General features: G+C 57.8%; 1 protein-coding gene across 1 annotated transcript in view; it reads left to right on the forward strand.

Annotated features, from left to right (window-relative positions):
• The first annotated feature begins 2,759 nt into the window (after nucleotides 1-2,759).
• The window catches only part of WDR1 (WD repeat domain 1), a 43,876-nt gene continuing 18,757 nt past the window's right edge, over nucleotides 2,760-27,878 (forward strand). Inside the window, exons 1-5 of the mRNA XM_058723092.1 lie at nucleotides 2,760-2,923; nucleotides 3,371-3,492; nucleotides 15,320-15,410; nucleotides 20,056-20,203; nucleotides 21,245-21,425. Coding sequence (XP_058579075.1) covers nucleotides 2,908-2,923; nucleotides 3,371-3,492; nucleotides 15,320-15,410; nucleotides 20,056-20,203; nucleotides 21,245-21,425 — 558 coding nt within the window. The 5' untranslated portion in view covers nucleotides 2,760-2,907. The remainder of the gene's footprint in view (nucleotides 2,924-3,370; nucleotides 3,493-15,319; nucleotides 15,411-20,055; nucleotides 20,204-21,244; nucleotides 21,426-27,878) is intronic.

Raw genomic sequence — 27,878 nt, forward strand, 5'->3', positions numbered from 1 at the left:
AGTCCCAGGAAGTGCCCTCGGGACCTCCCCGAGATGCCAGGGAGGCAGCTGGGAACAGGAGTTGCCAGAAGTGGCTGGACCAACACGTAGAGTAGGAGTCACCAGGATACAGACATTCAGGGTCCTCACTGGAGACCAAGGGCAGGCTGTTAGGTGGTTGAATTAACCAAGGTGTACATAAGGGAGGAGAACCCGAGGAAAAGCACTGGAACTACGGTTAGTCACAGCACATATCACTCAGGGGTCACTGAGTCCTTACAGCTTAGACAACCAAACAGAACATTCCAGATGTGAGAAGAGGATTCCTTTTCAGAAGGAAAAGCAGTGCTTTCAACAGGTTTACAACCTATTTGAAATACATATGAACCTCCCCTCTCCGTCCCCACCTCCCCTGCCGGAGTTCTAAACCCTTGGATACTTCACTTCCTGGTTCTTCCCCTCCCCACTTTTGCAGGCTTATTTTCTTGGGCTTTGCAATGAGCATGCACCAAAAAACCAAAGTTTCTGCGCCCCTCAAGGACTGTAGTTTTTGCCTTACGTGGGCATAGCTGACCTCCGGGTAAGGCTATAACCTCTGTAGTATTCAGCCAATGAGGAACCAGGGGAGGGATTTGCACCCTAGATCAGTTGCCTTTCTTAACTGCCCCGTTGTGTCTATCCGGTTACCTGCTCTTGCAAGAACGTTCATTACAGCCTCACTTCACTGTGCTCCCAGTATCCGCGTCCCCCTGGATTGGTTCAGCGGGTTTCTCACACTAGAGACGAACCAGAGGAATAACACCCTGGTATCCCAACTGCCTGCCAAGTCATGTTGTCTGTAAACTAAGCTAATGGCAGCACCCCCATCCCCACCCCCAATTTAAGTCCACAGATCAACATCACAAGCTAGCAGCAAGACCTCGAGCCAGGGTTTGGGGAATGTTGCACTTAGGTTTGCTTTCCAAGTAGCATCAAAATCCAACAGAAGGCTTTATATACATGTTAAAGCTTGCAAGTGCTTGAGGTTGGGTACCTTAGTTTTATTTCCACCGGGGTCCTTCCACGATGTAAATACCCTAGGGGTGAACTTAAATTCACCTGTTCTGAACCTTAAGTCCCATTAAAGTCTGATCATTAAATCCTGGTTTCTCTGGTTAATAGCCAACACTTGCTTGACCACTTGTTTTAGGAATCCTCATTTGGTAAAGATTTAATTAACGTTTCTATAGTCCTGTTCACAGAACTACCTTAACATCCCTTGTTTCTTGATCCAAGATTGCATGTGGGGTGCAGGGGCATCCATTTGGACATCCAATGTGGGCCAGATGGATCTACTCTAGACAAACCACAGGAAAGGGAGGATTCAGGAATGTATTCCTAAGGGCTGGAAGCTTGTGATTTAAAGTAAGGTCGTCAGGGAAGGTGACGTTTATTGAGGAGACCCTGAAGCAGTTAAGTACTTCTGGAGAGAATAATTCAAAGTAGAAAACAAATCACCCAGGCCCTGGAGTAGGAATATTCCTGGGACATTCCGGGAGCAACAAGGCAGCCGGTGTGCAGAAGAAAGATAGAGCTAAGGGCAGTAGATGGAGTCTTTTGTAACCCTGAGACTTTTTACTTAGGGCCCAGTCGGGCACTTTGAAGGCCTCAGCTTTTGAGCCCACGAGCTTTGAGTTTTGTAAAGCAAAAAAATAGGTTTCAGCTTCTAGAAAAAAACGCTCAGGCTACAGTCTGGAAGACAGACTGAGTTGAAGGGGAGGGAGGATAGGAGCCTAACAGACTAGATAACAAGAACCTGCATTTACCCAGGTGAGCGTTCAAGGCTCGGTTCTTGAGAGAGAACCCGGATCCAGTTCGAAAGCAGAGCCTACTAGGCTTCCCAGATTAGAAAAATAGGAATTCAAGCATCACAGTGTGAGGTTTTCTAGCGCAGGCTTCAGACGCTTACGTACCCACAGGTGCTTCACAGATTCTCCTTTAGCCGCCCCCCCCCCGCCCGCCCCCATCTCAGGAAAACTACAACCCCTGCTGAAAAGTGAGGCTCGCAGCAACACCTCCGAGCCGCTGCCTCGATCTTCCAAGTTCCCCTTTGCCTTCCTCCTCCGTCATTGACCCACTCTGGTTTTCTTAGAACCTACGTTCCCTTTTGCTCTCCTTGGCTTTTTAGCTTTCTAAAGTTTTGAGGGAGAGAGGGAGGGAGAGAGAGAGACAGAGAGACAGAGAGAGTTTGGGCCCAGAAAGACACATCCCTAAGGTTTCTGCTGCGAGACAGTTTTTGAGGAAGGGGGACTCCCACTCATCTAGCTTCCAAGAAAAAAAAACCACAGAAACCCACTATGTTTGCAAAACCCGAACGCCCGCTACGGAAACACAAGCACGGAGAGGACTTCCGCGGCCCCCCGCTACAGCACGCTCGGCCCCCGCAGAACTCCAGCGAGGAGCCGCCCGAAAAGCCCGCCCTCCCTTCCCCCCGAAGCACTCCGCGACCCTCCTCCAACCGCGGCCAGGACCACTCTGATGGAGTGGGCGCTCCCGCGCCGCCCTTTTACAGGACCGTGTGCAACGTCACTTCCGGGGGCGGGGCGGCCGGGGCGGGCCCCGCGCGGGGCGAGGGGGAGGGCGGCCCCGTCCGCGCAGGCTCACGCGGGCTGCAGCCGCCGAGCCGAGCGCTTGACTATATATGGTCAAAGCTGGGGGCGAGCCGCGCGCGGGGCCGCGCTTCCGGGTTCGGCGCGTCCGCAGCGGCAGCGCGCAGGGCAGGGCGCGAGCCGGCCTCGGAGCCCCGGCCTCGGACCGCCCCCTCCGCGCCCGGCACGCCCGGCGCCGCCTTTCGGCCCCCGTCCCCGGCCCGGCCTCCGCCAGTCTGCTTCGCGGCGCGGGCGGCCTCGGAGGCTCTCGGCGAGCGCGGCGCGGTAACAAGTGGGCAGGATGCCGTACGAGATCAGTAAGTACCGCGGCCCCGTGCCCCCGGGGTGGGCGCCTATGTCCCCCGTCCCCTCGGCCATCGGTGGGGCGCGGGCGGCCCGGCGGGGTCCCGTGCCGCGGGGGAGGGGTGAGGGCGCAGGCCGGCGAGCGCCCCGCCGCCCTCGGGGCGCCCGGCGGCGATCCCCGGCCCGGGAGGGGGTGCCCCAAAGTTGGCGCTGCGGGCTGGGCCCGTGGGAGCCCCCGCGTCCCTGAAGGGCCTGGTCGGGAGCGTAGACCAGGAAGTCGCGCGGTCCCTTGCGCTCCTTCAAAGTGGCTGCCGCCCCTCCTGGCGGTGGCAACAGGTGACCGGCTGAGACCGGTCCAGGGCCCCTCTCTAGTCCGCTCCCACCTCTCCGTCCTCAGCCCGGCCTGGGGGATGAGGCGGGGGCTGCCCCTAACGTGCTCTGCTTGATTTGTGTCTCCGCAGAGAAGGTGTTCGCCAGCCTCCCCCAGGTGGAGAGGGGCGTCTCTAAAATCATCGGCGGCGACCCCAAGGGCAACAATTTTCTTTACACCAATGGGAAGTGCGTCATTCTAAGAAACATCGACGTGAGTACCTCCTCCCCGTATCCCCCCGCCCAGGCGGGGCTTCCTATCTTGGGCGCGACTCTCAGGTTAATTCCTCTTCCCCTCTACGGCTTCTTCTCCCGCTCTCTCTCGGCAGCCTGAGGAGGGTGAGGACGCCACGCCCCCTCAGCCTTGGGACCACACCTCGGAAGCCTAGCAGACTAGGAGATGGTTTCAAGGTGGCCAGGCCCACTTCTCACTCTTTTCATGGGGAAACTGAGGCTCAGATTAGTTCAGATCATAAGCATAAGCGCTCTGGATTAGGGGGATCGGACACACCCGGCCAGCTGCTGCTTGACCTTGGGGTAGCTGGTGACTTGGGCCTGGGAATCCCAGTGCCCTCATCTGTAAAATGGAGGTGATGACACCAGGCTCCCCCCCCCCCCCCCACTTCCCCTGACCCCTGTGCCCGCTGCATGAGATGATGCGTCCCTCCCACCGGCTCGCCTGGCACACACCCAGTGCTTGGTAAATGGCCCTTGTGTATAATCATTACCAACACCCAGGGGCTCTCGGTGTGAGCGGCCAGGACTCACACTCAGGCCTCTCTGCACACCATCCGGATCTGAGCCCCGGCGCAAAATCAGGAATGGTTTATTCCCATGAAGCATTGAGACAGACATTCTGTACTCAGGCCAAGAATGCTTGTCGAGCCAATGTCGTGGGGAATCCTGTTACTCCTGTGTAATTACCCAAATGACCCAGTCTGCTTGTTGGTGTCCCCACCGCCGAGATTGCACACTGAAATCTTTCTTCACCCTTCCCCAGCCTGAGTGACGGGATGGAAGGGGAAAGTGCCAGCACAACCATTGCCGGGGGGAGGGGGGGGGGGAATGTTTTCTCCTGAACTGTGCTTGGGGTCGGGCCTCGTGCACAGTATGTAGGTAGATGGTTTTGATTGGCCGTGCTCCCAAGGGATGTCAGCTTAGATTCACATCTGTTGTGAGTGATTACCCCTAGTGGGTTGGGATTGTTGCTGATTGGGTGCACTTGCCCTCAGGAACCTCACAACTGGCTGAGGGAGCGAAGGAGCTGTGTGGGCCTCCACTTTCTTGCCTGTAAAAGGAGAGGCCTCTACCTGGTCTGAGGTGCTTCTGGCTCTGCCCTCATCTCTGGGTAAGCCAGCCTGTCACCGTTGCCCCTCTGCTCAAGACTGAGCCCCGTGTGACAGTTTCAGCCCTGCCTGGGCTTGCTGGGCACCTCAAACGAAGGTGGGTGGGTGTGAACGTTCTCTAAAAGTGCTAACAGCTCTTGTGCTAGTCACACGGATTCCTAGAAAGCTGATCTGGCCTCGCTCAGAACTGGGGGAAACCTTGCCAAGGACTTAGATGGTAAGGATCCGGAGGTCTCCAGGGTGAGGTCCCGAGATGTCGAGTAAATAAAAGTTTAGACGACCCAGAGTAGATACTCGCTGGCAGTTTGGCAAACAAAGTGGACTAAAGCGTTCTCAGGGATCCAGCGCATTGGAACAGCAGGCCTGCCCCTAGCAGTCATGCTCATGTCCCAGCAGTCTGCGTGTACTTCCAGACGGGAGGCCTCCCGTGAGGTGCCCACTGTGTGTCTGGTACCAGGGAGGGTTCTTCAACGGCAGCATCTCTCTCAGCACCACCCCCCCCCCCCCCCCGCCGCTGGGCCCATTGCTCCGAAGAGAGGTCAGGCCAGCGAAGTTCAAGGAGGCCAGTGATCAGAGTTGTTTCCACCGGAATTGTTCACAGTCGCACACGAGCACCCCCTTCGCCAACATTCCCCGCCTCGTGCAACTCATTCTGCTCGTTCTTCGGAAGTCTTTCTTTTTACCGGTACCCCAGACTTCACCGTTCTCTGTTGAGGGTGCCTCTGCTCTTCTTTCCCACCTATTTGTAAGTTTCTGCAGGGCCCAGGACAGCACGGTGCTGCTAACGCGTCCCTTCCTGATCTGGATGTACATCAGGCACCCCAGGCTCTTGTTGGATTCAGGGACCGTTGGTACTCGATTAAGGATGGGCACCGTTTTTATTAGGGTACAACATTCCTGGGAGAAAAGACGGGAGCCCTCGTGAACATTCAGGGAACAGGAAGGAAGATGGTCTGGTTAAATTACAGGCTCAAGAAGGAGAAGAGATCCGAAGGAAAGGTGGAGACCCGGTTGTGGAATGTCCAACAGATGTCTGATTGCCTTCTACTTGACGTGTCCTAAGCACAGTAGGGTTTCCTGTGTGTCCTGGCCCCCAGACAGCAACGCTATGTCTCCAGCTGTTCAGGCCCCAAACCTTGAACTTCTGCTCGGCTTCCCTCTTTTTCTTCCACGCCATGTTTAATTCTCCAGTGAGTCCTAGCGACTCCTCTCAAACTACCTTCAGGATCCGGCATTCTTTCTACCTGCTGTTTCCACCTCCTCCAAGCTACCATCCTCTCTGGGTTGCAAGACAGAAAACCCAAACTGGTCTCCCTGATACCGTGCTGGCTCTCCTCCAGTCTGTTCTCAGAGCACGGCTGGACCGGCTTTGGTAAAATAGGAGGTGGCATTCGTTGTCCTCTTTGCCCTCCCTTACTATGGCTGATGCGGCCTCACCATCGAGCCTGGTACCTCAGTCTCACCCCCAAAATCCCACCCCACCCTTCTCACTCATCTCCGGGTATCCATACCCTTTTGACTCAGGTCATGATCCCAGGGTCGCGGGATGGAGCCCCGTGTTGAGCTCCGTGCTAAGAGTGGAGCCTGCTTAAGATTCTCCTCGTGCCCCCTTGTGCTCTCTCTAAAATAAAAATCAGAAAAAAGAAAACTCCAGAAGGGGAGAGCCTGGTATATTCTTACTTCGAGGTCAGCGTCACCATTGCCCCTGCCTATTCTGCAGAGACAGGGAAGAGCTTTCTCCCAGTGGCAGTGAAGAAGCTTCTCCATGATTCTGAACTGCCCAGTGTCAGAAGCCCCTTGAAAGCTGCCACAGGCAGTCAGCAGATTTGCTACAAGCGAGTTTGGGGCTTGCTTTTAAAGGACCCGGTCCCTAGGTTCCAGAACTGAAATGTGTATATTTGAAAAATTAGGTGCATGAAATCAAATTCTAGGAAGTGAAATGTTTGTTGCAGTTCAACACTCTCTGCTTCCAAGCGCAGTATGAAGTTCAGGGTTGTTGAACCTGAGTGCTGAGCTTCTCATGGTGCGGTCTGCAGCCAGTCATGTGTAGAAGGACCACCTGTGCATCCCCCCCCCCCATGGGGGAGGGGGTATGTAAAGGGACAGATGGCTTGAGAAGGGCTGACATTGTCCCTTCTGTCTGTCTGCACATGCCTCCTGAGTCCCTGCTGTGTGTGCTGGGAGCACAGATCCAGGGGAGGCCCCCTCCTGCACGGAGCTCGTGGCCTCGCTGGGAGTGAAACAAGCCAGCAGGTGACCGAAGGGAGCAGTGTGCTGGGTTAGCACCTGTGCAGAAAATGAGCAGGGTAGCACATGCGTGAGCTTAACCCGGGAGAGACCTGGGGGAGGGTCTGATCTTTAAGAGGAGTCAGGCCCAGACAAGGCCACGGAGCTGTGTGGACCAGTAACGTGATCAGATCTGTAGTAGAGCTTGTTCTGTGCCTCAGGTTGGAGGTTCAAGACAAACGCACTCCGCAAGTGCTGATTAGCTGCTAGAACCAGCCCTTGCTTCCTGTTTTCCCCCACACGTTCACCAAGCTTGTCTTGCGGAGCCCTGCCCATGGTCACCGTGTCCAAGATTTAAATCAGTGGCTGGGAGGAGGTTTTGCCCCCAGCCCCACCCCCTAAGAGCTATCTGGCAATGTCTGGAGACATTTTTTTGTGCTACTGGTATCTATCCAGTGGGCAGAAGCCAGGGATGTTGCCAGGATCCCACAATGCTCAGGACTGTCCTATAAGTTATGTGGCCCAAAATCTCGTTAGTGTTGAGAACCTTGGTGAGTAACATTCTAATGCTCTGGTTAAGCACTTTAAAAGAATCTTCTGAGTGATTTGGGGGCACCTGGGTGGCTCAGTCGGTTAAGCGCTGACCCTGATTTCGGCTCAGGTCATGACCTCATGGTTTGCGAGTTCGAGCCCTGCCTCAGGCTCCGTGCTGTGCTTGGGATTCTCTCCCTTTCTTCTGCCCCTCCCTCGCTCGTGCTCTCTCTTTCTCTCAAAAATAAATAAACTGGGAAAAAAAAAAAAAAGAAAGAAAGAAAAAGAATGTCCTGAATGATTTGGAAACGAGGGAAGAACCAGTTGCACCACAGAGCAACAAGGAAGTTTCCTGGAGAAGGGACACCTCTGAGTTGGGTTTTGGAGGATGAGTAAGAGTTCTCCGGGAAGAGGAGCGAGACAGAGACATAGCAGAGATGGGGGAGAATGTAGACCGGGAACCAAATGTGCACGGAGGTTGGAGGAAGTTTGACACGGGCTCCGGGCGGTGGCTTCAGTACATTCCTTAACCCTGTCTGTGGGGGCATAGATCGGGCTCTCAGAGCCTTGGAGCTTAAAGAAGTCAAGGTTGCCGCTTCATGTCTGAGGCCAGCGGAGAGGTGGTCCTGGTTCCTCTTGGGTTGTGGAAGACAGCCATGCCCCGGAACGGTTGGAGGTGCCCATTTGGATCCCTGTGCCGCACCCAGCCGTCATCCCCCACGGGGCCTTGTTGCAGATGACGTGTAGGCTGTGCACTGGAAAGGGCCCTGTTTTGCTTCTTTGCTTCTCTTCCAGAGTCTCGGTAGAACCTGCCCGGCTTTGGTGGTGGTGGACCCCCTAGAAAGACCTGGATCCCAGGCTCCGCTCAGCTTGCTAGTAGCTTCTACCCACCAGTTTTATCTCTGCTCCCTGGAACCTTACCCAGAAAATGGCAGTTTCTCCACCACAGGCCATCCCAGCCTGGGCATCCCCACCCCCAGCCCCAGCCCCAGCCCCGCCCGTGTTCAGCCCTTCTCTGCAGGGACCACAGGCTTCTGCTGGTCCAGCGCGCTGCCCTGAGCACCGCCTCTGGTAAAGGAGCTCATCTTTGTTGAGCATTTGGTATGCTGGGCAGTGGCCGAGCACTTCACATAACGTACTTCATCCGGTTTGGTTTTCTTATCTGTAAGAACAGGGAGAACGGGTAACAGGGTCACCGTGGGATGTCACAGAGTCCTTTCACAAGTATTCCTGGAGGGTTGCCTGGGCTGTGACGGTACACGGTGCCTTCTTCTTCACATCCGCCCTGGTGGCTCAGTGCTGTCTCTTTCTAGAGGTGCCAGACTGAAGCCCCAGGGGTCCCTTCATGACTGCTCAGTGAGGCCCTGCGCAGGCAGAGGGAGAGGAGGGACAGGAAGGGAGGTGGCGGTGGCCTTGTCTGTGCTGGGGTCCCTGCTCTAAGGCTTGGTTTGCTCCGTGGGGAAGGCGTTGAGCTGGGAGGCAGGAGGGAAAGTCACTCTGGGAGGGGTGGGCCCTGTAGGACTGCTGAATGACCTGGCCCCACACTGTTCAGAAACCTGTGGGCTAGACAGAAGTGCTACTCTGAGTTAAAAGAATCAGGCTAACGATGGTTCCAACCATAAGTGAGAGACCAAAACTCAGGAATGAAGGCTCTTACCTGACTTCAGGTCCCCACCTCCACCGCTTACCAGCGGTTAGCCTTGGGCACGTCATTCGTTCTGTGCCCACGTCTCTTGGCCTGTGAAGTGGGTTGTGAGGTTACCTTCCTGTGAGGTTTCAGAGGACTCGGCAGAAGGGTCCCCTGGCCAAGAGTGAACTCTCCATACACAGCGATTTCGCAAACGGCCCTCGGGGTCCAGCGAGCCCTGGTCTCCTGGGGCATTTGGAGGCTGCCTTGTTGGATCAGATACAGGCCCTGCCCTCTGTGGAGTTCGCTTAGCGTGAAGCCTTGCGGATGTCAGAATGGCCCGCGGTACATGGCGGAGAGTAGTAAGGGTGGTGGGGTGGGAGGTCGGATGGGAATAGGCATTGGGGGTTGGGGGAGACCGTCTCCAGTTGGGAGCATTGGGGAAGGATTCTCGGAGGTGGCTTTCACCTGGGTGTTAGAAGGTAACAGGAGACATCATCAAGGATCAGGAAGGAGCGAAGGCGTTCCAGGCCGAGGCAGGTAAAGGGAAGAAAGTCACATAGTGATTTCATGGAGGAAGGAGCAGGGCATCATGGAAAGTGGACCTTGGATTGCTGGGGGAGGGTGCGTTTCCTGCAGGCGAGAGGGAGCCTCCAAGGTCGAGGCACCGAGCAGGGCGGTGCTCGTTGGGTGCAGCTTGGGTGGCGGGTTTTATTTCTGCAAAGCATTCACTCACCACTGGATCCCCAGGGCCAGCCCAGATTCTTGGAAGGAGTAAATGAGCCATCCGTCCGTGTTCTGTGTGTCTTTTGAGGCTGTGTGGAGGGGCTCGGCTGCTGGGTTCAGCCTTGCCGGTCGGGAAGTACAGATGTCTTGTAGCTGCTTCGGAGCCGGGTTACCGTGCAGTAATTTGAGTTTGTCCTTGGTCATCAGTGAACAGAGCCTCTTGCAGATCATGTCTGATACACAGGTCCAGCTACCGGTTACTGCTTTTAGGAACTAGAAGAATTTAGAAAGCTCTGAAATGCAATCCTCCTGGAAGGTCATGCTCACTTTGCCTGGTCCAAGTTTGGAGGAGCCTAGGGCTTTCTCTGGAGGCTCCAGGGGACATCGGCTGCTGCAGGACAGCCCGGAGGCCCCTCTCGCAGAGCCCTGTCCGACGGCTTCAGCCCTGGTGGGCAGGGGAGGCCTTTCCAACCTCCTGATGCGTCCGCTGCGCTCACTGTGGCTCAGGAGCTGAGGTGAAAGCTGCCACTCCCTGTGACCTGGGCCAGTCACCAGCCCCACTATACATGGTGTGATGGCCTCTGACCCCTCCTTGGCACTAGATAGAGCCTGAGCAGACATGGGGACGTGAAGGAGCTTTGGGGAAGCTGGCGGCCCAGATGCTGCCCGAACAAAGTGACTTTTGGGAACCCCCCCCACCTTTCGTTGGTGTAGCGAATCTCCCGGATGGGGCGGGGCCTGGGAAGGTATGGGGGTTAGTCTCCTGGCAGAAGGTCTGGCCCTGGGGAGGGGTCTTGGCGCAGGGGGAGGCCAGGGGGTGTCTGGTCCGCACGGAGAATTGGCCTCCTGAGGTTCGGTTGAGAGGTCTGCTTTCATCTGGCCCCGCTGGGCCCCAATCTGGCACTCTGTCAGCAGCCCAAACACCGTCATCTTGCTGCCCCCGCAGGCCTTTGGGTCTGCAGGTGCATGATGGCCGGCCATGGCCCGTGTCTTGGGCCTCCCGGGCGCGGGGGCCGCATTCCGGGACTGACCCCGGGGTCTCACCAGCCCCGAGCTCTGTGTGTCACTCAGTGATGTTGCTGAGTGCCCACTGCCAGACCCTGAGCTGGGGGTGGGTGGCTCCCATTCTAGTCCCCACATGTGCCTGGGGAGGGAAGGGGCCCTGGCCAGGTAAGGCCCAGGGAGCAGCTCTTCAGCCCGGGAGGGCCTGAGTGGGGCTGGAGTGGGGGGTCCTGTGTGTGCTGGGGGGTCCGGGAAGAGTGCAGTTAGTGGGGTCAGGTTCTGCCGCTCCCAAGGGAAGGATATCAAGCAGGGGAACCAGGTCATGAGACATGGGACTTAGAGACGGGGGATGAGGGGTGTAGTGGTCCACGGAAGGTAGAGAGCAGTCCAGAAGGTACTGTCGTGGTCCCCAGGAGGGACCTGGACGGAATCTGGCAGGGGCGGAAAGAGGAGGTGGGTTTGGGAACTGTTGAAGAAGGCTGGCGGGAGTGTGGAGGGCCAGGAGCAGGCCTGGGGTCGGGAGATGGAAAGTTGCGGCGAGCCAGCCATCAGCCAGCCAGCCCACATCCCCTCGGCACCCGGGTCTCGCCCTGGTCTGTGTCTCAGGTTTCCTGTACCCTGGTGGCAAGCACCCGCACTGCCAGTAGAAGTGCAGGAAGGCCTGGGGGAGGGGCGTCCCAGCCTCAGCACCCTTTGGGGGATGACCCCAAGGCCTGGCCTGAAGCATCTCCCAAGGCCCCGAGGGAGGCGGAGCTCCTGCTGCCACAGGGTTATTCCTTGGTGCACCCGGAATTGGCTTATTTCCCTTCTGTGCCTCATTTCCTCTCTTCCCTAGCCCTGCTCCAAATAAATTACTCACCCAAGTGTATTCTTCACCGAGGCAGCAGGAGAGGGACAAGTGAGGCAGGGGAGTGGGTGTTGGGTCCCAGTCCTGGGGCCTTACAGACTACAGATTCCGCTGATCTGGAATGAGCCTGAGCTGGCAGGACACAGTGGGGACAGGGGACCCGTTATTTCTGCCTCTAGTAGCCAGCCTCCCTGTGTGTGCCGAGCAGAGCTGGGGAGGTTGGCACACACTCGGCTGAAATCGTCGTGTTCAGTTGGAGAATCTGGCCCCTCGCTCGCTGGCTCAGTTGCATTTGCAAGGCAGACAAGAGCCATGTCTCATGCAGCCTGGGATTCTGGTGCCGAGCCTGCTGGGGATGACCTTGGGCGTTTCACAGCCCCTGCAACTGGCAACCCTGACCGTTTAGGGGCAGAACTTCTGCCCAGAACCTCTACCTACTCATCTGGTATCCCTGCCCTAGGTCCTCGGAACCCCCAGTGGGGCTGAGTGCCAACATATTGGCAAGTTGTCCTTGGGATGGATTTCTCATCTGTAAAGTGGGCTGGTGGTGCCCCTCAGTCAGCCTTGAAACAGACATCTGGAGAAGGATCTTGGTAGTGGTGGCCTGTCTGAGGACCTCTTTTGGCCAGTTTCTGGGCAAGGGGTCTTGTCTGTAGTCAGGTTTTGAAATTTTTTTTTTTAACGTTTATTTATTAAGAGAGAGACAGGCATGAGCATGGGAGGGGCAGAGAGAGGGGGAGACACAGAGTCCAAAGCAGACTCCAGGCTCTGAGCTGTCAGCACAGAGCCCGACGTGGGGCTCAGACTCACGAACCGTGAGATCACGGCCTGAGCCAAAGTCGGACGCTTAACCGACTGAACCACCCAGGCGTCCCATGGTTGGGTTATAGAATATGAAGCGCTAATTTGGGCCAGGAGTGGGTTGGATACCAGACATCTTAATTTTATTGAGGCATAATTTAGATACAGGAAGATCAGGAAGATTCCTCTGCTGCACAGCCTGACAAATGTGCACAGCCTGTAACCACCACTGTAATCTGGACACAGAACCTCCCGTCATTTCCAGAAGCGCTCTCCTAACCCGTTGCGGCCAGTGGGCTCCCTTCACCCCAGCACCCAGCAAGGACCAATCTGCTTTCTGTCCCTTTAAGTTTGCCTTCTCTGGAACAACCTGGAGAAGGAGCCACGCAACCCAGGGTGGTCTTCTGTGTCCTTTTCACTTAGCATAATGCCTGTAAGGTTCACTGGAGTTGCTGAGTGTGGTTGCTGAGTTGGTAGTCGGTCGTTTGTTCCCCCTTATCGCAGGGTTGTATCCACTGTATGGATCCAGCGCGGTGTTTCTTCATTCGCCTGTTGGTGGACCTTTGGGTTGTTCCCAGTTTGGGGCTATTAATGCATAAAGCAGCTATGAACCCTCACACATGTGTCTTTTTGTGGACATGTGCTTTTATTTCTTGGGTACGTACCTAGGAGTGGGATTGCAGGGTTTTGTGTGGGAAGCGTCTGCCTAACTTCGTGCAAAACCAGCCAGACTATTTTCCATCCGCGTCGCCTTGCGTTCCTGCCAGCAATACGTGAACATCCCAGCGCCCCGCACCCCTGTCCTTGCCAGCATTTGGTGATACCGTTCTTTTGGTCTTGCTGATTCCAGCGGGCATGTAGCGGTATCTTATTGTAGTTTCGATTTGCTTTTCCCAAAAGGCTGATGACATCGAGCACCTTTTCCTGTGCCTGTTTGCCATTCATGACATCCCATTTGAATACCTCATACCTTTTTAATTTCACTAGCAAATGGTTATTCTCAGATGGATTAATCTGCGAAGAATGTGTATCAAGTGCCTGCTGCGTCACTTAATGCTAAGCATTAAGTCTCGGGGGTAAAAGGGGCTCCGTCCACTTTTCTTTCTCCAAAAAACCGTTTATTGAGCACCTGCTACTCGTTAACTGCCGTGATGGCTGAAAAGATAAATGCCCTGGAAGCAGGTTGCAGAAAAACAGATGAGAAGAGATGACAAGAAGGTTCAGGACTACAGCTCTCCCCGCAGTCCAAAAACACAGTGTTCTAGGAAACGTTTTGTGAGCCAAAATGGCCTAAAGCAAAGAAATAGTTATCGTTACTTTATAATGAAAAAAATTTTGAGTGGTCCTAGGCCCGCCCCAAATCACCTTTCTCAGGCTTTTCTGAGACCTTAGGACACATCTTGCTAACAGATGCACGAAATAAATAAAGCGCAGATGCTCTCAGACACAGCTCGGAGCTCTGACAGCTTGACGCTGAGGTGATGAGTGTGGTTCCCAGGGAAGGAGCTGGGGGGCGCCGCTCGCTGCTCTGGGGGGGCACATCCACCCCAGACCGGCTCATCTTGCTGTGGCACTGATGCCGAATGCTATCTTGGCCTTTTACCTTTCGTCATGAAAGTGAAAAATGCTGTTCAGATTTCTTTCAGTCAGTGGAAACAGGTACTTAATGTACGTCTCTTGGAAAAGCAGAGTGGCACAGCACAAGCGTCGGAGGCACCGAAAAGAGAAGAGGCCGTCCCGGGAGGTTTCATGCAGGAGACAGGTCTTTGGTTAGGCCTCGTACGTAGGTGTCAGCAGGCAGGAAGGCTGCTCCTGGCCAGGGGAACGATGTTTGCAGGACGCGGGGCTAAGAGGAAAGCCAGAAGGCGGCTGGCGGTGGGCGGGGCCAGAATTCAGGGTGTACCCCTCTGGACTCAGTCTTGAGGGAGGGGGATCCCATAGCCAGAGGGCGGAGAAGAGTGCAGGCCTCTGATCTTGTGGTCAGGTCGGCGAGAGGTGGGGGCGGTTGGGGATCAGGTTAGACGTACCTCTAGCAGCCGCCTCCGGAACGCTGGGCATCCCACGCTGGGACCTGCCATGGCCTCAGTCTCCAGCCTGTGGGCAGCTGCCTCCTTCAAGAGCCCTCGGTTGAGAGAAAGTGGACAGCGGGAATCAGGAGTAGATAACCGCGTCTTTATTCCCCCCCTGAAAGAGAGCCCGGCTGCCGAGACGAATTGAGAGCATCTCAGTACGCGTGTGTCGGGTTGACTGAGGCCTCTCGGCTGCGTGTGCGAGTGGGGGACGCCGTGCTCTACTTTTAGTAAACTCTACGTTGAAACCTTGGTGCTGAGTAGTAGAGGTACTCCTGCTCCCGGATGCCGGCCCCGTTCTTGGTGCCAGTCCAGCCAACCCTCCATCTGTGCTGCGAAGCGAGCGGGAAGCCCACGTTTCCCGGCGAAGGTTGTAACAAAGAGAGGCTCCCACCCGCACGCCCCACTGTGCTCCTGGAGCTCGAAGCAGGGCCCCGTGACAGGCCGTCCAGTGGCAGCCGGGGTAGAGATGCTTGTGAACAGGGGGACCACAGGTGCCTCAAGAACGCAGCTGCCGATGGCAGCCTCCCGCCAAGGGAAGTAGGACAGTCGACTTTCAGTGCAACTTCTGTCTCGTGTGTGTGTGTTTCACAAGTACCTACTGGTACTATGGCAAGTGCGGAAAAGCAAAAGACACACCTTCCTCTCAAGTTCTACAGCTCTGGGCTAAAGAGAAAGAGACGAAACTACCTGGATTTCTGTCGCCCAAAGCTGTGCGGGCAGGTGGAGGTGCTGCTGCGATTTCTCTTTATGGAGGTTTTGACTTCGGTGCTTGTGTGTGTGTTATCCCACTCCTCACGCCCCGACATCCACTAGCCGGGAGAGTGGGAAGCATTCCTTGTGTTCCTTCTGTCTCCTCCTTGCAGAACCCAGCCGTTGCTGACATCTACACGGAGCATGCCCATCAGGTGGTGGTGGCCAAGTACGCGCCCAGCGGGTTCTACATCGCCTCTGGAGGTACCTGTGTGCGTGGGTGGCTCATGGATGCATGTGGTGGGGTCCGGGAGGCCCCCAGGCCAAACTGGGCTTCAGGCTTCGGAGGGTAGGGTGGTGGGAGGGGGGGGTGGTGGAAAAGGGGGGGCAGCAGGTGGAACCAGTGTGATTAGTTCCACTTGGGGCTGACAAGGGACGTAGAAGCCTCCAAAAAGCCCCATGGCAGGACTTTGTAGTTGGCAGTGTTCCAGCCGGTTCCGGCTCCGAGGTCAGCAGAAATGCTCACTCGAGGCTGGCCAGAGGCCTTTGTGGGCAGCTGTATCATGATGTTTTGGAGCTCATTTTGTGTGTGTGTGTGCTTTCTGAATTGCAGCTTTGTCTCGTGTCACCTTTATTCATGAGCTGCTCCTTTCCCAGTCCCTCTCAATGCTGGCCTCAGGCAAGCGCTCTGGTCTGTGCCTTTGCTCTCTCTAGCCAGGCTTTTGTGTGGCTCTGTGGGAGGCTGGCTAAGCGGAGGGACAGAAAGATCTTTGCCACGTAGGATGCTTTGTTTACCCCGGGTCTTTGGGGTAGATCTTTGATGAGAAAGGGAGGCACAGAAGTTAGCGTGGCTTACCCGTGTCTCGCATTCATTCACTCACTCATTCGTTCCTATGCTCTACAAGATGCTTATGGCTGCCTTGCCTGTGCCCAGCCCTGTCTCCAGCCCCAGGGAGAGCCAGGCGAGTGGGCTGATGCGGGCCTGGGCCTTGTCAGCGTCCCCAGAGAACAACAGATGAAGGAATGGCTGGAAGAACTAACCAGCCAGGAGAGGAGGCTGGAGTTCATACACTCCGGGAGCCGTTTGGTCTGCACTGGGTCGCTCCCTGTCCCTGGAGGGTGTGCCCCTTAACTGACTGGCAGGCTTCCTTGAGTAACTTACCTTCCTGGGCCTTGACGTTCTCTCCCAGAAACTGGACAGAGGATCCAGAGTAGCAATGGGTGTGAGAGGCCTACGATGGTCTTGCACTGGTGGCCACCTGACAGCAGGTGACCCAAGTGTCTGCCACTAAAAGTAGGACATGCCAGGGCAACAGGTGTGCTGGCTGATGGCAAATGCCGGCGGTCAGGGATGTGTGTGAAGGGCTCGGCCAGGAGTCTATCCCATAGTGGGCACTTAATGACGCTTGTGTTTAGATCTACTCCAAGGCTATCCGTAAACCTTTCATTTATTTGTTTTTATTTTTTCTTATTTTTTTTTAACGTTTATCTATTTTTGAGAGAGCGAGAGACAGAGCGTGAGTGGGGGAGGGGCAGAGAGAGAGGGAGACACAGAATCTGAAGCAGGCTCCAGGCTCTGAGCTGTCAGCACAGAGCCCGACACGGGGCTCGAACTCATGGACCGAGAGACCATGACCTGAGCCATCCAGGCACCCCTCGTAAACCTTTGATTTATATTCCTTGATTTATTTTCGCCCTGCAGTTCCGCCCCCTGTTCCTGCTTGCCAGCAAAATACCTTTTCCTTGAAAGCCCCAGGATGTGGCCCTGGTGCCGGGAGCCACAGGTCCAGCCGCTGAATCACTTGGGAGCCCCGGGCGGGGTGCTGCACCGGCCGGAAATCTGGCCGCTTCAGACCCCAGCGCTGAATTGGTGAGGGAGGCTGGCCCAGAGACCGTGGCAAAGGACAGTCCACAGAAGTAAAGGATCGGTTTGATCTTGACTTTCTCGGAAAAGTGCCCTGACTTGGCAGAGGAACTGAGGGAGGTTTGGGCCGTGTGCAGATCAGGTGTTCCTGGGTGGAGATCACGTTTTCGTTTCTAGCCTGCTGCTCCCTTTAATCGAGTGCACACAAGGAAGCCTCCACTGCAGAGATTAGGTCCTGGGCTAAAAATAGTGTGGTCGTGTAGTAGGGTTTGGAGTGTGCAGGAGGGAGGCTGGGAAAGTGCGTGCTCTGGTTAACTGGGTTACCTGGAACCTGGGGTGCCCAGGTTCTGCAGGGGATGGGCCTAGTACCCTGGGAGGCCTGCAGCTCGCTCCCAGATGGGGTTCTAGCTTTCTGCGGGACCTTTAGATTCCTGTAAGTCTGAATGGTCTGTGTCTGCTCAATGATCAAGCCTTCCGGAAGGCCTGAGTAAGGAGCCCATGGCAGGGGCTGGACCCCCAGCCCCAAAAAACACAGTCAGTCTCTGCCCTGGGGTTGATGTAGCCCACGGTCCCATGTTCTCAGTGCAGAGCCATTTCCAGGGCAGGCCCAGTCCCCCCCAGCAGTGTCTTCCTTGTGTAATTTTGATGCTGGCGGTCTGTGCCCCACGCTCAGTCCCTGGGGCACCCCCCGGGCTGTGAATCCCAGGCTGCAGAGTTGCGGGCATCCAGGAAAGGGCCCCATGCCTAGAGGAGAGGAGAGGAGAGTTGCTCAAGTGAGGAACATAGAGGAGAGGCCTTGATGAAAGGCACTGAAGGGCCCTCACACTCCCTGCTCCCTGTCACCGCCCCCCCCCCCCCCCGCCATGTTACTAAGCTGCTGGAGAGAGGGGGCAGGCTCACCCAGACTGCCCCCCTCAGTGCCCCCCTCTTACTGCCTGGAGGGGGAGACGCCTTCCAAGTGGTAGACAGCAGGCACTCTTTCCCCATCGTCTGTGGCCTCCTGCAGGTGTCCTGTATCCCAGGGAAGGTGTCTTTGCTGTGCCCTCAGCACTTAGCATGGGCTTGGGGCTCGTGGGCCCTTGAACAGTATCTCATGACTGCACAGGGTGCTGCCTGCCCCAGTTGGGCCTGAGCACCTGGCCTTCAAGTCCCACTGTCTCTTTTCTAGTCCCAGCTGCTTCCAGAAAGGATTAAATGTATGGAAGCAAGCTAAGGGTCTCTCAGTAGATGAACGGATACAGACAACGTGGCGTGTATATGTATGTGTATGTATACATATATATGTATATACATGTATGTATGTGCACATATGTGTATATATATATACACACACACAGCGGAACATGACACAGTCATAAAAAGGATGAGACCGCGCCACTTGAGATACCACGGGAGGACCTAGAAGGTAATCTGCTAAGCAAAGCAGACTGAGAAGGAGAAATACTGTGTGATTCCTCTTAGGAGTGGAATCTTAAAAAAAGGATGAATTAACAAAAAGCAGAATCAGACCTATAAATACGGAGAACATGCTGGTGGTGGCTAGAGGGGAGGGGGTGGGGGTGGGAAAATGGGTGGAGGGGAGAGGGTCGGTCATACAGGCTTCCAGGTGTGGAGTAAGGAAGTCATGGGAACGAAAGGCACAGCTGGGGAATACAGTCGGTGACGCTGCGATAACGACGTGTGGGGACAGAAGGTAGCTACTTGTGAGCACGGCGTAATGTGCAAACTTGTCACATCCCTGAGTTGTACCCCTGAAAGTAACGTCACGTCGTCAGTTATACCGGACGAGCAGGGCCCGTGGGAGGCGGCTGGCGGTCTGGTGAGGGAGGCATGGGGCAAGCAGCTGGTGCCGGGCCTGGGAAGGAGCCTGAGCCGCCCAGGAAGCAGAGCCCAGGGAGGCGGGAAGGCTGGGTCCGTCCTGGTCGAGCGGGTGGGACACTGTCAGCCTCTGCTACACTCAAGTGTAGATGCCGATTCTACACGACTCCGTAGAGCCCCCTGGACCGGCCTGGGCACAGCCGACCACAGCCTGGTGTGTGCATGAGTGTGTGCACACGTGTGAGCGTGAGTGTCCGTCGTGCACACCTAGCCTCTGCTTTTTCCTTTCATTTCCTGCTGGCTGCCTTGTTAGGGACGCCCCTGGCTGCAGGTCCCCTTTGCAGCTCACCTCGGCCAGGCAGCCTTCCCAGGCCTCGCCCAGAGAGCACCACGTCTCCAGGACCCCCGCGTGGTGCTCTCCATGTGGAAGTCAGCTTCTCCCTGTCTGCCGCACAGGACTGTGGGCCCCTGGGGTTTGCTCATGGGTCAGGCTCTCCGGCAGCCTCCTGCGGAGCCTTAGTTCGCTGTGAAGCGATGACTAACTTGGTGACGGGACCCTGGCGGGGAAGGGAAGGATGTGCCGCTTCCCCTTCCAGGACCCTCGTGGGCCTCACACGGGGATCCTGCAGCACCCAAGTCGTCTGGGCTGTGGGGTGTGCCTTAGATGCCAGAGGGCGGCACGGGTGGAGTGGAGGGGAGCCCCGGTGGGGGCCACCGTGCGCGTCACGGCATGCATTAGCTGCACACAGCTGCACTCCTTGTCTGTGTGAGCACGGCCACTGCACGGGAGAGGTGGCCGTCACTAGTACTGTCACACTTTGGAAATGAAGAACTTCGGTCCCAAGCGTTAAGAAAGCTGCCCGAGACCCATGCGCCGCTTGGATCCCCCTACGAGGAAACCACAGTCCCAGAACCAGACCGCTTCCTGATGCCTCGGAAGTGTGCCTCCGCGTGTCTCTGGGCGTTCTGATCCACACCCAGGGTGCGTCATCCAGGTGACTGCTGGCACCCCCCAGAGACCCGGTAGTGGCCCTCACAGAGGCCACGGGCTCTGATTGACCGGTGGCGGGTTTTGCTTACCTGAGACACGTCCCTCCTCCCAGCAGCAGCCTCGGGCAACGCCAGCAAGCCTGGGAACCCTGGGCGGTGCTGTCCGGGCGTGCCTTGTGCCCACACGGCCCTGCCCCAGGGGTAAACATGGCTCTCGCTACCCCCTTGTGTCCACAGATGTATCTGGGAAGCTGAGGATCTGGGATACCACTCAGAAGGAGCACCTCTTAAAGTATGAGTATCAGCCTTTCGCTGGAAAGATCAAGGACATTGCTTGGACGGAAGACAGTAAGAGGATCGCAGTGGTCGGGGAAGGAAGGGAGAAGTGAGTCTCTGGCTTCGGCCCTCCCTGCCCGTGTCCCTTGGCTTTGCTTTCTTTCTGGGTGCCCCCGGTGGGAGGGGAGCAGTGACACCTGTGCCAGCTTGGACTCGTGTGGAGTCCCCCCGCGGCCCTGGTACCTTCTCTCTGTCTCTGACATCCGTGGCCCCTCACCTCCTGGAGCTCCAGCCGTCATGCCCACAGTCCAGGCTGCAGGAAACGAGAAGGTGAAAGAGTTACAGCTCTCAGGAGCATTACTGGGGTCCCTCCCAGCATGCCATGGCCACGCCTGGCTGCAGGGAGCTGTGCACCCCACCTGAGATGGTCACTTAACGAAGGAAGAGGGGGCAGGTGGCCCGCAGTGGCCACCGCGCTCACGGCTCTAGTGACCACCGGGGTCGGTACCGCGACTCAGGTTTCTGACTCCGAGCGAGGTCAGGGTTCCCCCCAGGGCACCACGGCCACCGTCGAGCACTTGGAATTTGGCAGGCACACATCTCCCTACTCAGAGGCTATTTTTACTGCGTGTTCTGACAGGTATTAATTCTGCCATAACTTTTCCAGTCATCCTGTTGGTCTCAGCAATTCCGTTTTCATTCAGTCACACGTAGTAACCCCCACGGTACGTTTTTATCAGATGCCAGCTGAGCGCAGGACATCCTTGCCTTTCCAGCAGGGGTGGCGGCTGCTAAATATCTTGGTCCCGCCCAGTAAAACTGTTAGGAAACTGGTAAGCCATAGGGCTACTCCCCTGGCAGGTGTTTCTAAGGCACATTCCACATGGGAGGCCTGTCGGCCTCGACCATATAGACCGAATAGGGATTCCAGTCCCTTCCCAAAGGCACTTGCTCTCGGATTCTCCAGCAAATACTGTGCAGAGCTGAAACCATGGGAGGCCTTCAGCGTTGACTCCTTTAACGAGCGTGCATGAAGTGTGGCCACGAGCACTGCCCACCCCCACCCCGAGCACTGGCCACTCAGCTGTCCACATCTCATTGACTGTCCCCAGGGTTGACTTTTTCCTGTGACTCCTCTCATTGGGTCAAGGTTTGGAGCCGTCTTCCTGTGGGACAGTGGCTCTTCCGTGGGCGAGATCACGGGACACAACAAAGTCATCAACAGCGTGGACATCAAGCAGAGCAGACCGTACCGGCTGGCAACGGGCAGTGACGATAACTGTGCCGCGTTCTTTGAGGGGCCACCGTTCAAGTTCAAGTTCACAATCGGCGTAAGTGGACTTCCCCCTGGGGGTGGCTTGCACGCGAAACCAGCAGTCCAGACCTGCAGCTATGGCAGCTGGGTCGCAGGCACGTGCCATTAATGTCGTGACGTGTTGACGCGTGGACGGAAGTGGAGTTTACAGGAGAACTTCACACACGAAGCGCGTGGGGCAGCACTCGAGCCCCCGGCCCGCCTAGTCCTGCGCTCAGGCCCGCCTGGATGCTTCCAGCAGGGAGGCGCTCGCCCCGGGAGAGGTGTATGTTTCTGGGGTTGCAGGGAGGGTGCATCTCTGATGCCGTGTGGCCAGGTGAGCGTTCTGGCTGGAGGAGCCTTATCAGAAAGGGGTGGCCCAGGCCTGGCTCTGGTGGTGCCAGCTTGTGACCTGCTGAGCCTCCCAAGCGGTCGAGGTGGCGAGCTTCCGGGGATACCTGGATTTGTCTCGTCTGGTGAGGTGATGAGGGCAGGGTCCCGGCTGGAACGTGACATGTGATGAAGAGAGTTAGATGCTTCGACTCGCAAAGACTCATGCTCTAAATGCCTTAGCGGAGCATGTCCTAGCCCTGCACGTGCTCCCTGACTGCGACGAGGGTCTGAACCTAAGCCTCCCTTTTCCCGTCTGCAAGGTGGGTATGGAGGCATCGATACCAGAGCATTTTAACCATGAACTTTACTGCACAGCTGCCCGCGGGTCCAGAGCGGTTCCTTGCCCTACCTCATGGAGGATTAAATGAGAGAATGCCCTTAAAGAGACTCACTGGGGCCTGCTCTAAACTCCGGTGACTAACCACAGTGATTCATGGATAGCGGGCAGGGTGTGGCTAGAAAGGATGACGACACTTCCTCTGCAGGTCCCCCACGGGGCAGCACTGGGGCAGTGGGCGGAATTTGCTGTCGGACACTGAAGGGCTCTGCAGGGGTTCCTGCTGGTAGTGAAACAGGCTTCCATCCGTCCCCGGGGCCCTTGAGCAGGGCCTGGCCGGCTGCATGGGAAGCACAGCAAGGCTTTCTGTGCCCTGCAGAGCGTGCAGCTCGGAGGTCCCTTTGCAGCAGTCCGTGTGGCTGTCTCCTGTGGCTGCTGCCTGGCTTGTAGGTGGTGGCGGCTTTGTTGAAGGCTGTGGCTCGAGGTCCGTGCTTCCTACGTGCAGGCGGACGTACCATGGGATACAGGGTGAGCGGTGAGTGCTGAGTCAGATGGAGTCAGATAACTGAGCGTCCTGCCTCGCACCCAGGAGGGGAAGGAGGACGGAGGACGGAGACAGGAGGTTTCTGTGGCAACAGGAGGTCGTCCTAGCTTGTCTCAGTGAAGCTGTCCCTGCCCCCAGGTCCCCCCCTCCGCCTCCCCCGCTGTTTGATTTCACTTGGCTGTGATCTGGGCTCTGAGCTGGTGGGGCTCCCTTCCCCGCCCCGGGAGGGATGGTTTCCTCTTCGCAGATGGAGAGAAAACCCGGCAGGGAGCAGCTCAGTGGCAAGTAAGCGGAGCCAGGTTTTGAGTCCAGTCAGCTTGAGCCTGTGACTTCACCCCACTGCCAGCCTTCTCCACATGCTCACTTGGGGCCTTGGCCAGAATGCCCTTCCGTTCCGTTTTCCTTTCTAATCTGAGAACACAGCCCTCACCCCAACACCCTGGCCCGGGGGGGGGGGGGGGTTCAGGTGCGGACATTTGCCCGGCTGGCACCTGTGCCCAGAAAGGGCACACAGCTCGTCCCCACAGTCTGCCTGTGGAACCTGTCACCCGCGGGTCCTGCGTAAGGACCTGGGAGAGGTCAGAAGGGCTGTGGGCCGGGAATGGGGGGCACTGGGTGGCCGCCCGGCGCGGCAGCTGGCTGGCTCTGCGACCCTCGGGTGGGCGATTGGTGTTCCGGGTCTCTTCAGGAGACGGATGGTGACGGCCCTCCTCCGCCGGCCCCGCCGAGCTGTGGGCGCACGTGAGCTGCTGGTGAACGTCTCCGTGTCCACGAGGAGTTCCTTGGGCTTCCGTTGGAGAAGATTCTAAGAGGCTCAGTTGACCTAGAGGGTAAAGGATGGGGAGAGCACTTGCCCCCCGCCCCCCCCGGGCACCCACCCAAAATGCCTTGCAAAGTGTTGACAGCTTTGTAGATGAGTCTGACTTGTGCACGTGTGTCCGCCCTGGAGCCTCAAAACCCCGGAGTAAAGCTGGAGTGGATGGCTGGCTGGCCACCCGTCCAGGCTCCAGCTTCTTGCCGTCTTCCTCTCGAGCACGTTTAAGGCCGTGGGATAAGGGGTGGGCACGTCGGGAGCGCAGAGGAGCTGAGTTCCAGTTGCCCTGAGAAAGAGGAAGCTGTGCTCTCAGTGTCAGCACGCAGACGGCGCTCGTACCCGAGGGGAAGCGCGGGGGTTTCGAGACAAACCAGAGCGACCATACTCACTCACGTCAGACCACCTGCCCGTCCTGCTGGCCTGAGGAGGGGAATCAAATTGCTTTCCTTTTTTGTGCTCGCGTTTATTGGTTTAAACCAGCTGCTAATGTCGTGCAGAGGGAGTATAGACTCCTGGTTCCTCCAGGCCTGAGTCCCGGATCAGCGTCAGCCACCCTCTGCTGAGCCCTCAGACTCTGGCTTCAGCGTTAGTGTTCCTTCACCTAAAACCGCGGCGAGCCCAGGAGGCTGTAGACACACAGGGTGGGGGAACCTTCACCTGAATAGGCCCGGGCCCACCCATATTTCAGAGGCCGTGGGCACCCCCGGCCCCCCGGGACCACAGGAGGCCAGTTGTAGGACAGAGGCTTTGGGCATTGCTGTCTCCGCCCCTGGCCCTGGCGTTCTGTGGGTAAAGGTAGAGGTTCCCTTTGAGGAGCTGAGAAAGAAGGGGTGGGTGGGCCCTTGCCCACTCCTCTACCGCAGGCATGTCTTCCCCGCCAAGTGCGTCCCTGCAATGGATGCGTCTGGACGGGTGAGAACCGGCCCAGCTGAGCATCGTCCGCTGGCCTGCCGCGCCAAAGCACCTGCCCGCTGGGGTGCTCTGCGAGTCTCTGGCCCCGCGCTTCCTCCTCCGTCCGGTGAGCAGGTTGGCCGCCCTGGGCCGACCGTGGACGCCCCTTCTGGAGCAGGCCCTTCGGAAGACTGCGTCCACATCCCGACCCGCTTCCAGGTGTTGTGGTCGCTAGGGCAGTTTGTCTAATTCAACGATTGCCGAACCGGCACTCCTGTGCCCCGGGCCTCCTTCCGCAGGCGGCGGCCGGCTGACCTGGAGGTGGAAACTTCCCGCCCGAGTGTGTGAGAGCGGAGGGAGCCCCTGCGGCGGGGGGACACCTGGTCTCCTCTCCTCCCAGGTGCGGGTGCGGTGCGGTCGGCTGCTCTGGGAGCGGCTCTCCCCTGCCGCCCGTGGCGTCTCCCCCTCCACAGGCGGCTCCAGGCGGGGGCGTCCCACGTCCCTCTACACAGCGGGAGGGGACGTGAGCTACAAATCTGTCTTCGCTATTATTAGAACTGCTGCCTTTCCAGACCGTGAAGTAAAATTGGAGCTCTGATATGCAGGATTTTCTGGTGGTGTTTCTGCCGTCCTGACTCACAACAGGGCACGAAGCAGCCATATGGCTCCTTCGAAGTGTATCGGGGGCCTGGGCTGGGCCCACAGAATGCCCTGCCTGGTCAGGCCTAGCCTTTCCGCCCTCGTGTGCACTGGTCTTGCTTTTCAGAGAGCTGTGGGTGCGTTCGCGACGGGTGTGCTGGGGGGCAGCAGGGCACGTCCCCTCCCCTGCTTCCTTCCTGGCCTCCCGCACAAGCCGTGGCCGACGGCAGGATGACTGGCCCAGCCAGGCTCACACGGAGAAGCTTGCTGTCGCCTTCTCTAGTCCTCTTTCTCCGGAGTCCGCAGTAGCTGAACCAGTCTGTCCAGGGTGGCGGGAGAGGCAGGCAGAGGGTAGGGGTCACTTTGGTGCTTCTCAGCCAGGCTGAGGCTGGCGAGGAACTTGGCGAAGGATGCGGTGCGGCCCCTCGCACCACCTTACAGGGAAGACTTCAGAGCGGGAGGTGGGGGGAGCCGGGTGTGGAGGTGACATAGACCGAAGCAAGGCGAGGCCATGTTTCAGGTCAAGGCAGAAACCCCTTCTCAGAGCACTGGCTGTGGAGGCTGGGCTCGGGGAGGGGGAGGGCACCAACGTTGGAGCCTGTTCCTCCCTCCACGAGCTCATGACAGGGAACAAGGCAGGTGGGCCTGGGGCATGTCGCTGTGAGTGTCAGTAGCAGTCGAATGTTCAGGGGACAGCTGAGGCCAGCGGGCCAGGGAGGGCTCCCAGAGGGGACATCTGAGCTGACCAGCTGGAGTCAGGCCAGGGAGCCCCGTGGTGCTCTGACCCTATCAGTGACGTGGGCTCAGGTACATTACTTATTACCTAATGGCTTCAATGACTCCGTGTTCTCGGTGTCGAGAGGGGGTGATGGGGGGGGGGTCAGGTGATGATGGGGAGATAATGACAGTGGGGCGTTCTGGGGAGGATCCACTGACCGGGTCCCCGCCAGAGCTCCAGTGAGTGTTCGCCGTAACTGATGGGCGGGCAGGATTAGACCGGACCCCGAGGGCCTTCCACATCAGGGGATGGGGGATGGCCTATGCCGTGACTCCTCTGGGGGGTTGGGGAGGGGCCGGGAGCCCCCGCTCAGTAGGTGGTGGCTGGGTTAGGCAGCCGCAGGAAACCTTCGGATGTCTGAACCCTCCCTGTGAAGTTTCCCCAGACCCGGTCCTTCTTGCACTCAGGCCTCACCTCCCCGTGGAGCGGGCTATTTTTAGCCCTCACTTTTTTGGTTAACGGGCTGTTCACTGCCGTCTCCCTTTAAGTGGGCTATTTCGGGAGCAGACATCAGTCTCCGGCTCATTTGGGCTCTTGGCTCAAGCTGCAGGAAAAGCTGACGGGGAGGAGTTTCTAAAGCCCGAGGCCTTGGGTTCACACAGTGCCTGGGCCTCAGCTTGTCTGCCGTGCCTGGCCCGCGCCAGACCGGCCGGGGCTGTCCCACAACCTGCCTTGTTCCCGGGCCTGGGGAGGGGCATGCTGCGTTCCAGCAGGGAGAAGGGCCACAGACCCACCGTGTGGTGTCCCCTGTAACATCAGGGGTGCTGAGTGCTCTCAGAGACCCGATTCAGAGAGATGGGGCGGAGGGTCTGGGGAGAGGCTGTGGCAGCACAGCGGGATCGCTCCAGCTGTTGGCTGGACCTGGGCAGGTGCGGGGCTTGGGTGTCCGGTGCCCTTCAGGAGGGCGTCCTGACTAAGGCCAGCTGGGGTTGGGATACGGGGACATTCCTGTTCTCTAAGGGAACCGGCAAAACTGAAGTTTGTTACGAGGCGGAATTAAATGATGGCTGGCCAGCTAATTCATAGTATATTCCTTACGCCCAGTAAAGGGGAATCAGCACCCCACCGTAGCCCCCTATTTAGCCCAGGGTCTGCTCCATTTGTCGTGCGTGCTTTTGGTGTCCCAGTTTGGGGGGCCCTGCTTCCCTGGGCCGGCCGCGGCTGGATGGACAGCACCTGGGTGGCTCCCTGCCGGAAGGCCCCAGAGCCAGTGCAGTCAAGTCCAGAGCTCTGGAGGAGAAATAGGAGCCCCGGGTTCTCTCCCAGCCCTGTTGTCTCCTGGGAAGTGCCTGGAGGCTCCCTGAAGCCCTCGCGGTGGCTAGGTGGCGGGTGACCGGTGATGGTGGTGGAGGCAGAAGCAGCCAGGAGGGCTCGTAGGATCCTGGTTTGGAGAGCAGTTTGGTTCCACTGTGGCTCACGTTGCTGGACTGCTCCTGCTGCTGGTCTCGGAGCACAGACCCGGGAGCAGGGAAGGCCAGCCTTAACACAGATGAGCACACACAGCAAACTCAGGTCCCTGTCACCCCGGTGGAAGCTGGGCCCCGGGAGGCAGACGGGTGGCCTGTTCGTAATAGGGACCGCCTCCTGGCGGTCGCACAACCAAAGCCAAGTGCGGGCTGAAGCCGTGAGCCCATCGTGCCTCCGTCAGGGGCACCGGTGATGGTGCCCCAGAGGACAAGTTCTTCGGTCAGAGCCAAGTCCCAGCCCCATGACGGTGCTCACCGGAAGGAGGCAGGAAGGAAAGCAGGCTGTGTAAACCAGCCACCAGCATCGCCCCCCTCGGTGCTCAGGCTTTCTTGTCCCAGCTGGTCCCTCGAGGGTGACCTGGCCTCCCCACCCCTGCAGGGGGTCCCTCCCGGTGAGATGCGGCTTTGGCTGCTTCTGGCCTACAGCTGAGGGAAGGGGAGGAAGTGCTGAATAGGAGGTGCCGGGCCTGCTTTGGGCTCCAGCTCAGGACGGGGACCGCATCTCGTGGGGCCTGAGCACCTGGCCTGGAGCCAGATCGCAGTCATGTGGTGCTGTGGAGCGAGGGCTGCCTCCACCAGGGAAACCCGTCCTCCCCCTCCCAGCTGGACTTTGCAGACACATGGATTCCTTTGATCCCGGCTCTGGGGCTCCACTGCCCGGGAACCCAGCCCCGACTTCTCCTTCCTG

This window comes from Neofelis nebulosa, chromosome 3 (genome assembly GCF_028018385.1).
Source record: "Neofelis nebulosa isolate mNeoNeb1 chromosome 3, mNeoNeb1.pri, whole genome shotgun sequence".
Lineage (NCBI taxonomy): Eukaryota > Metazoa > Chordata > Mammalia > Carnivora > Felidae > Neofelis > Neofelis nebulosa.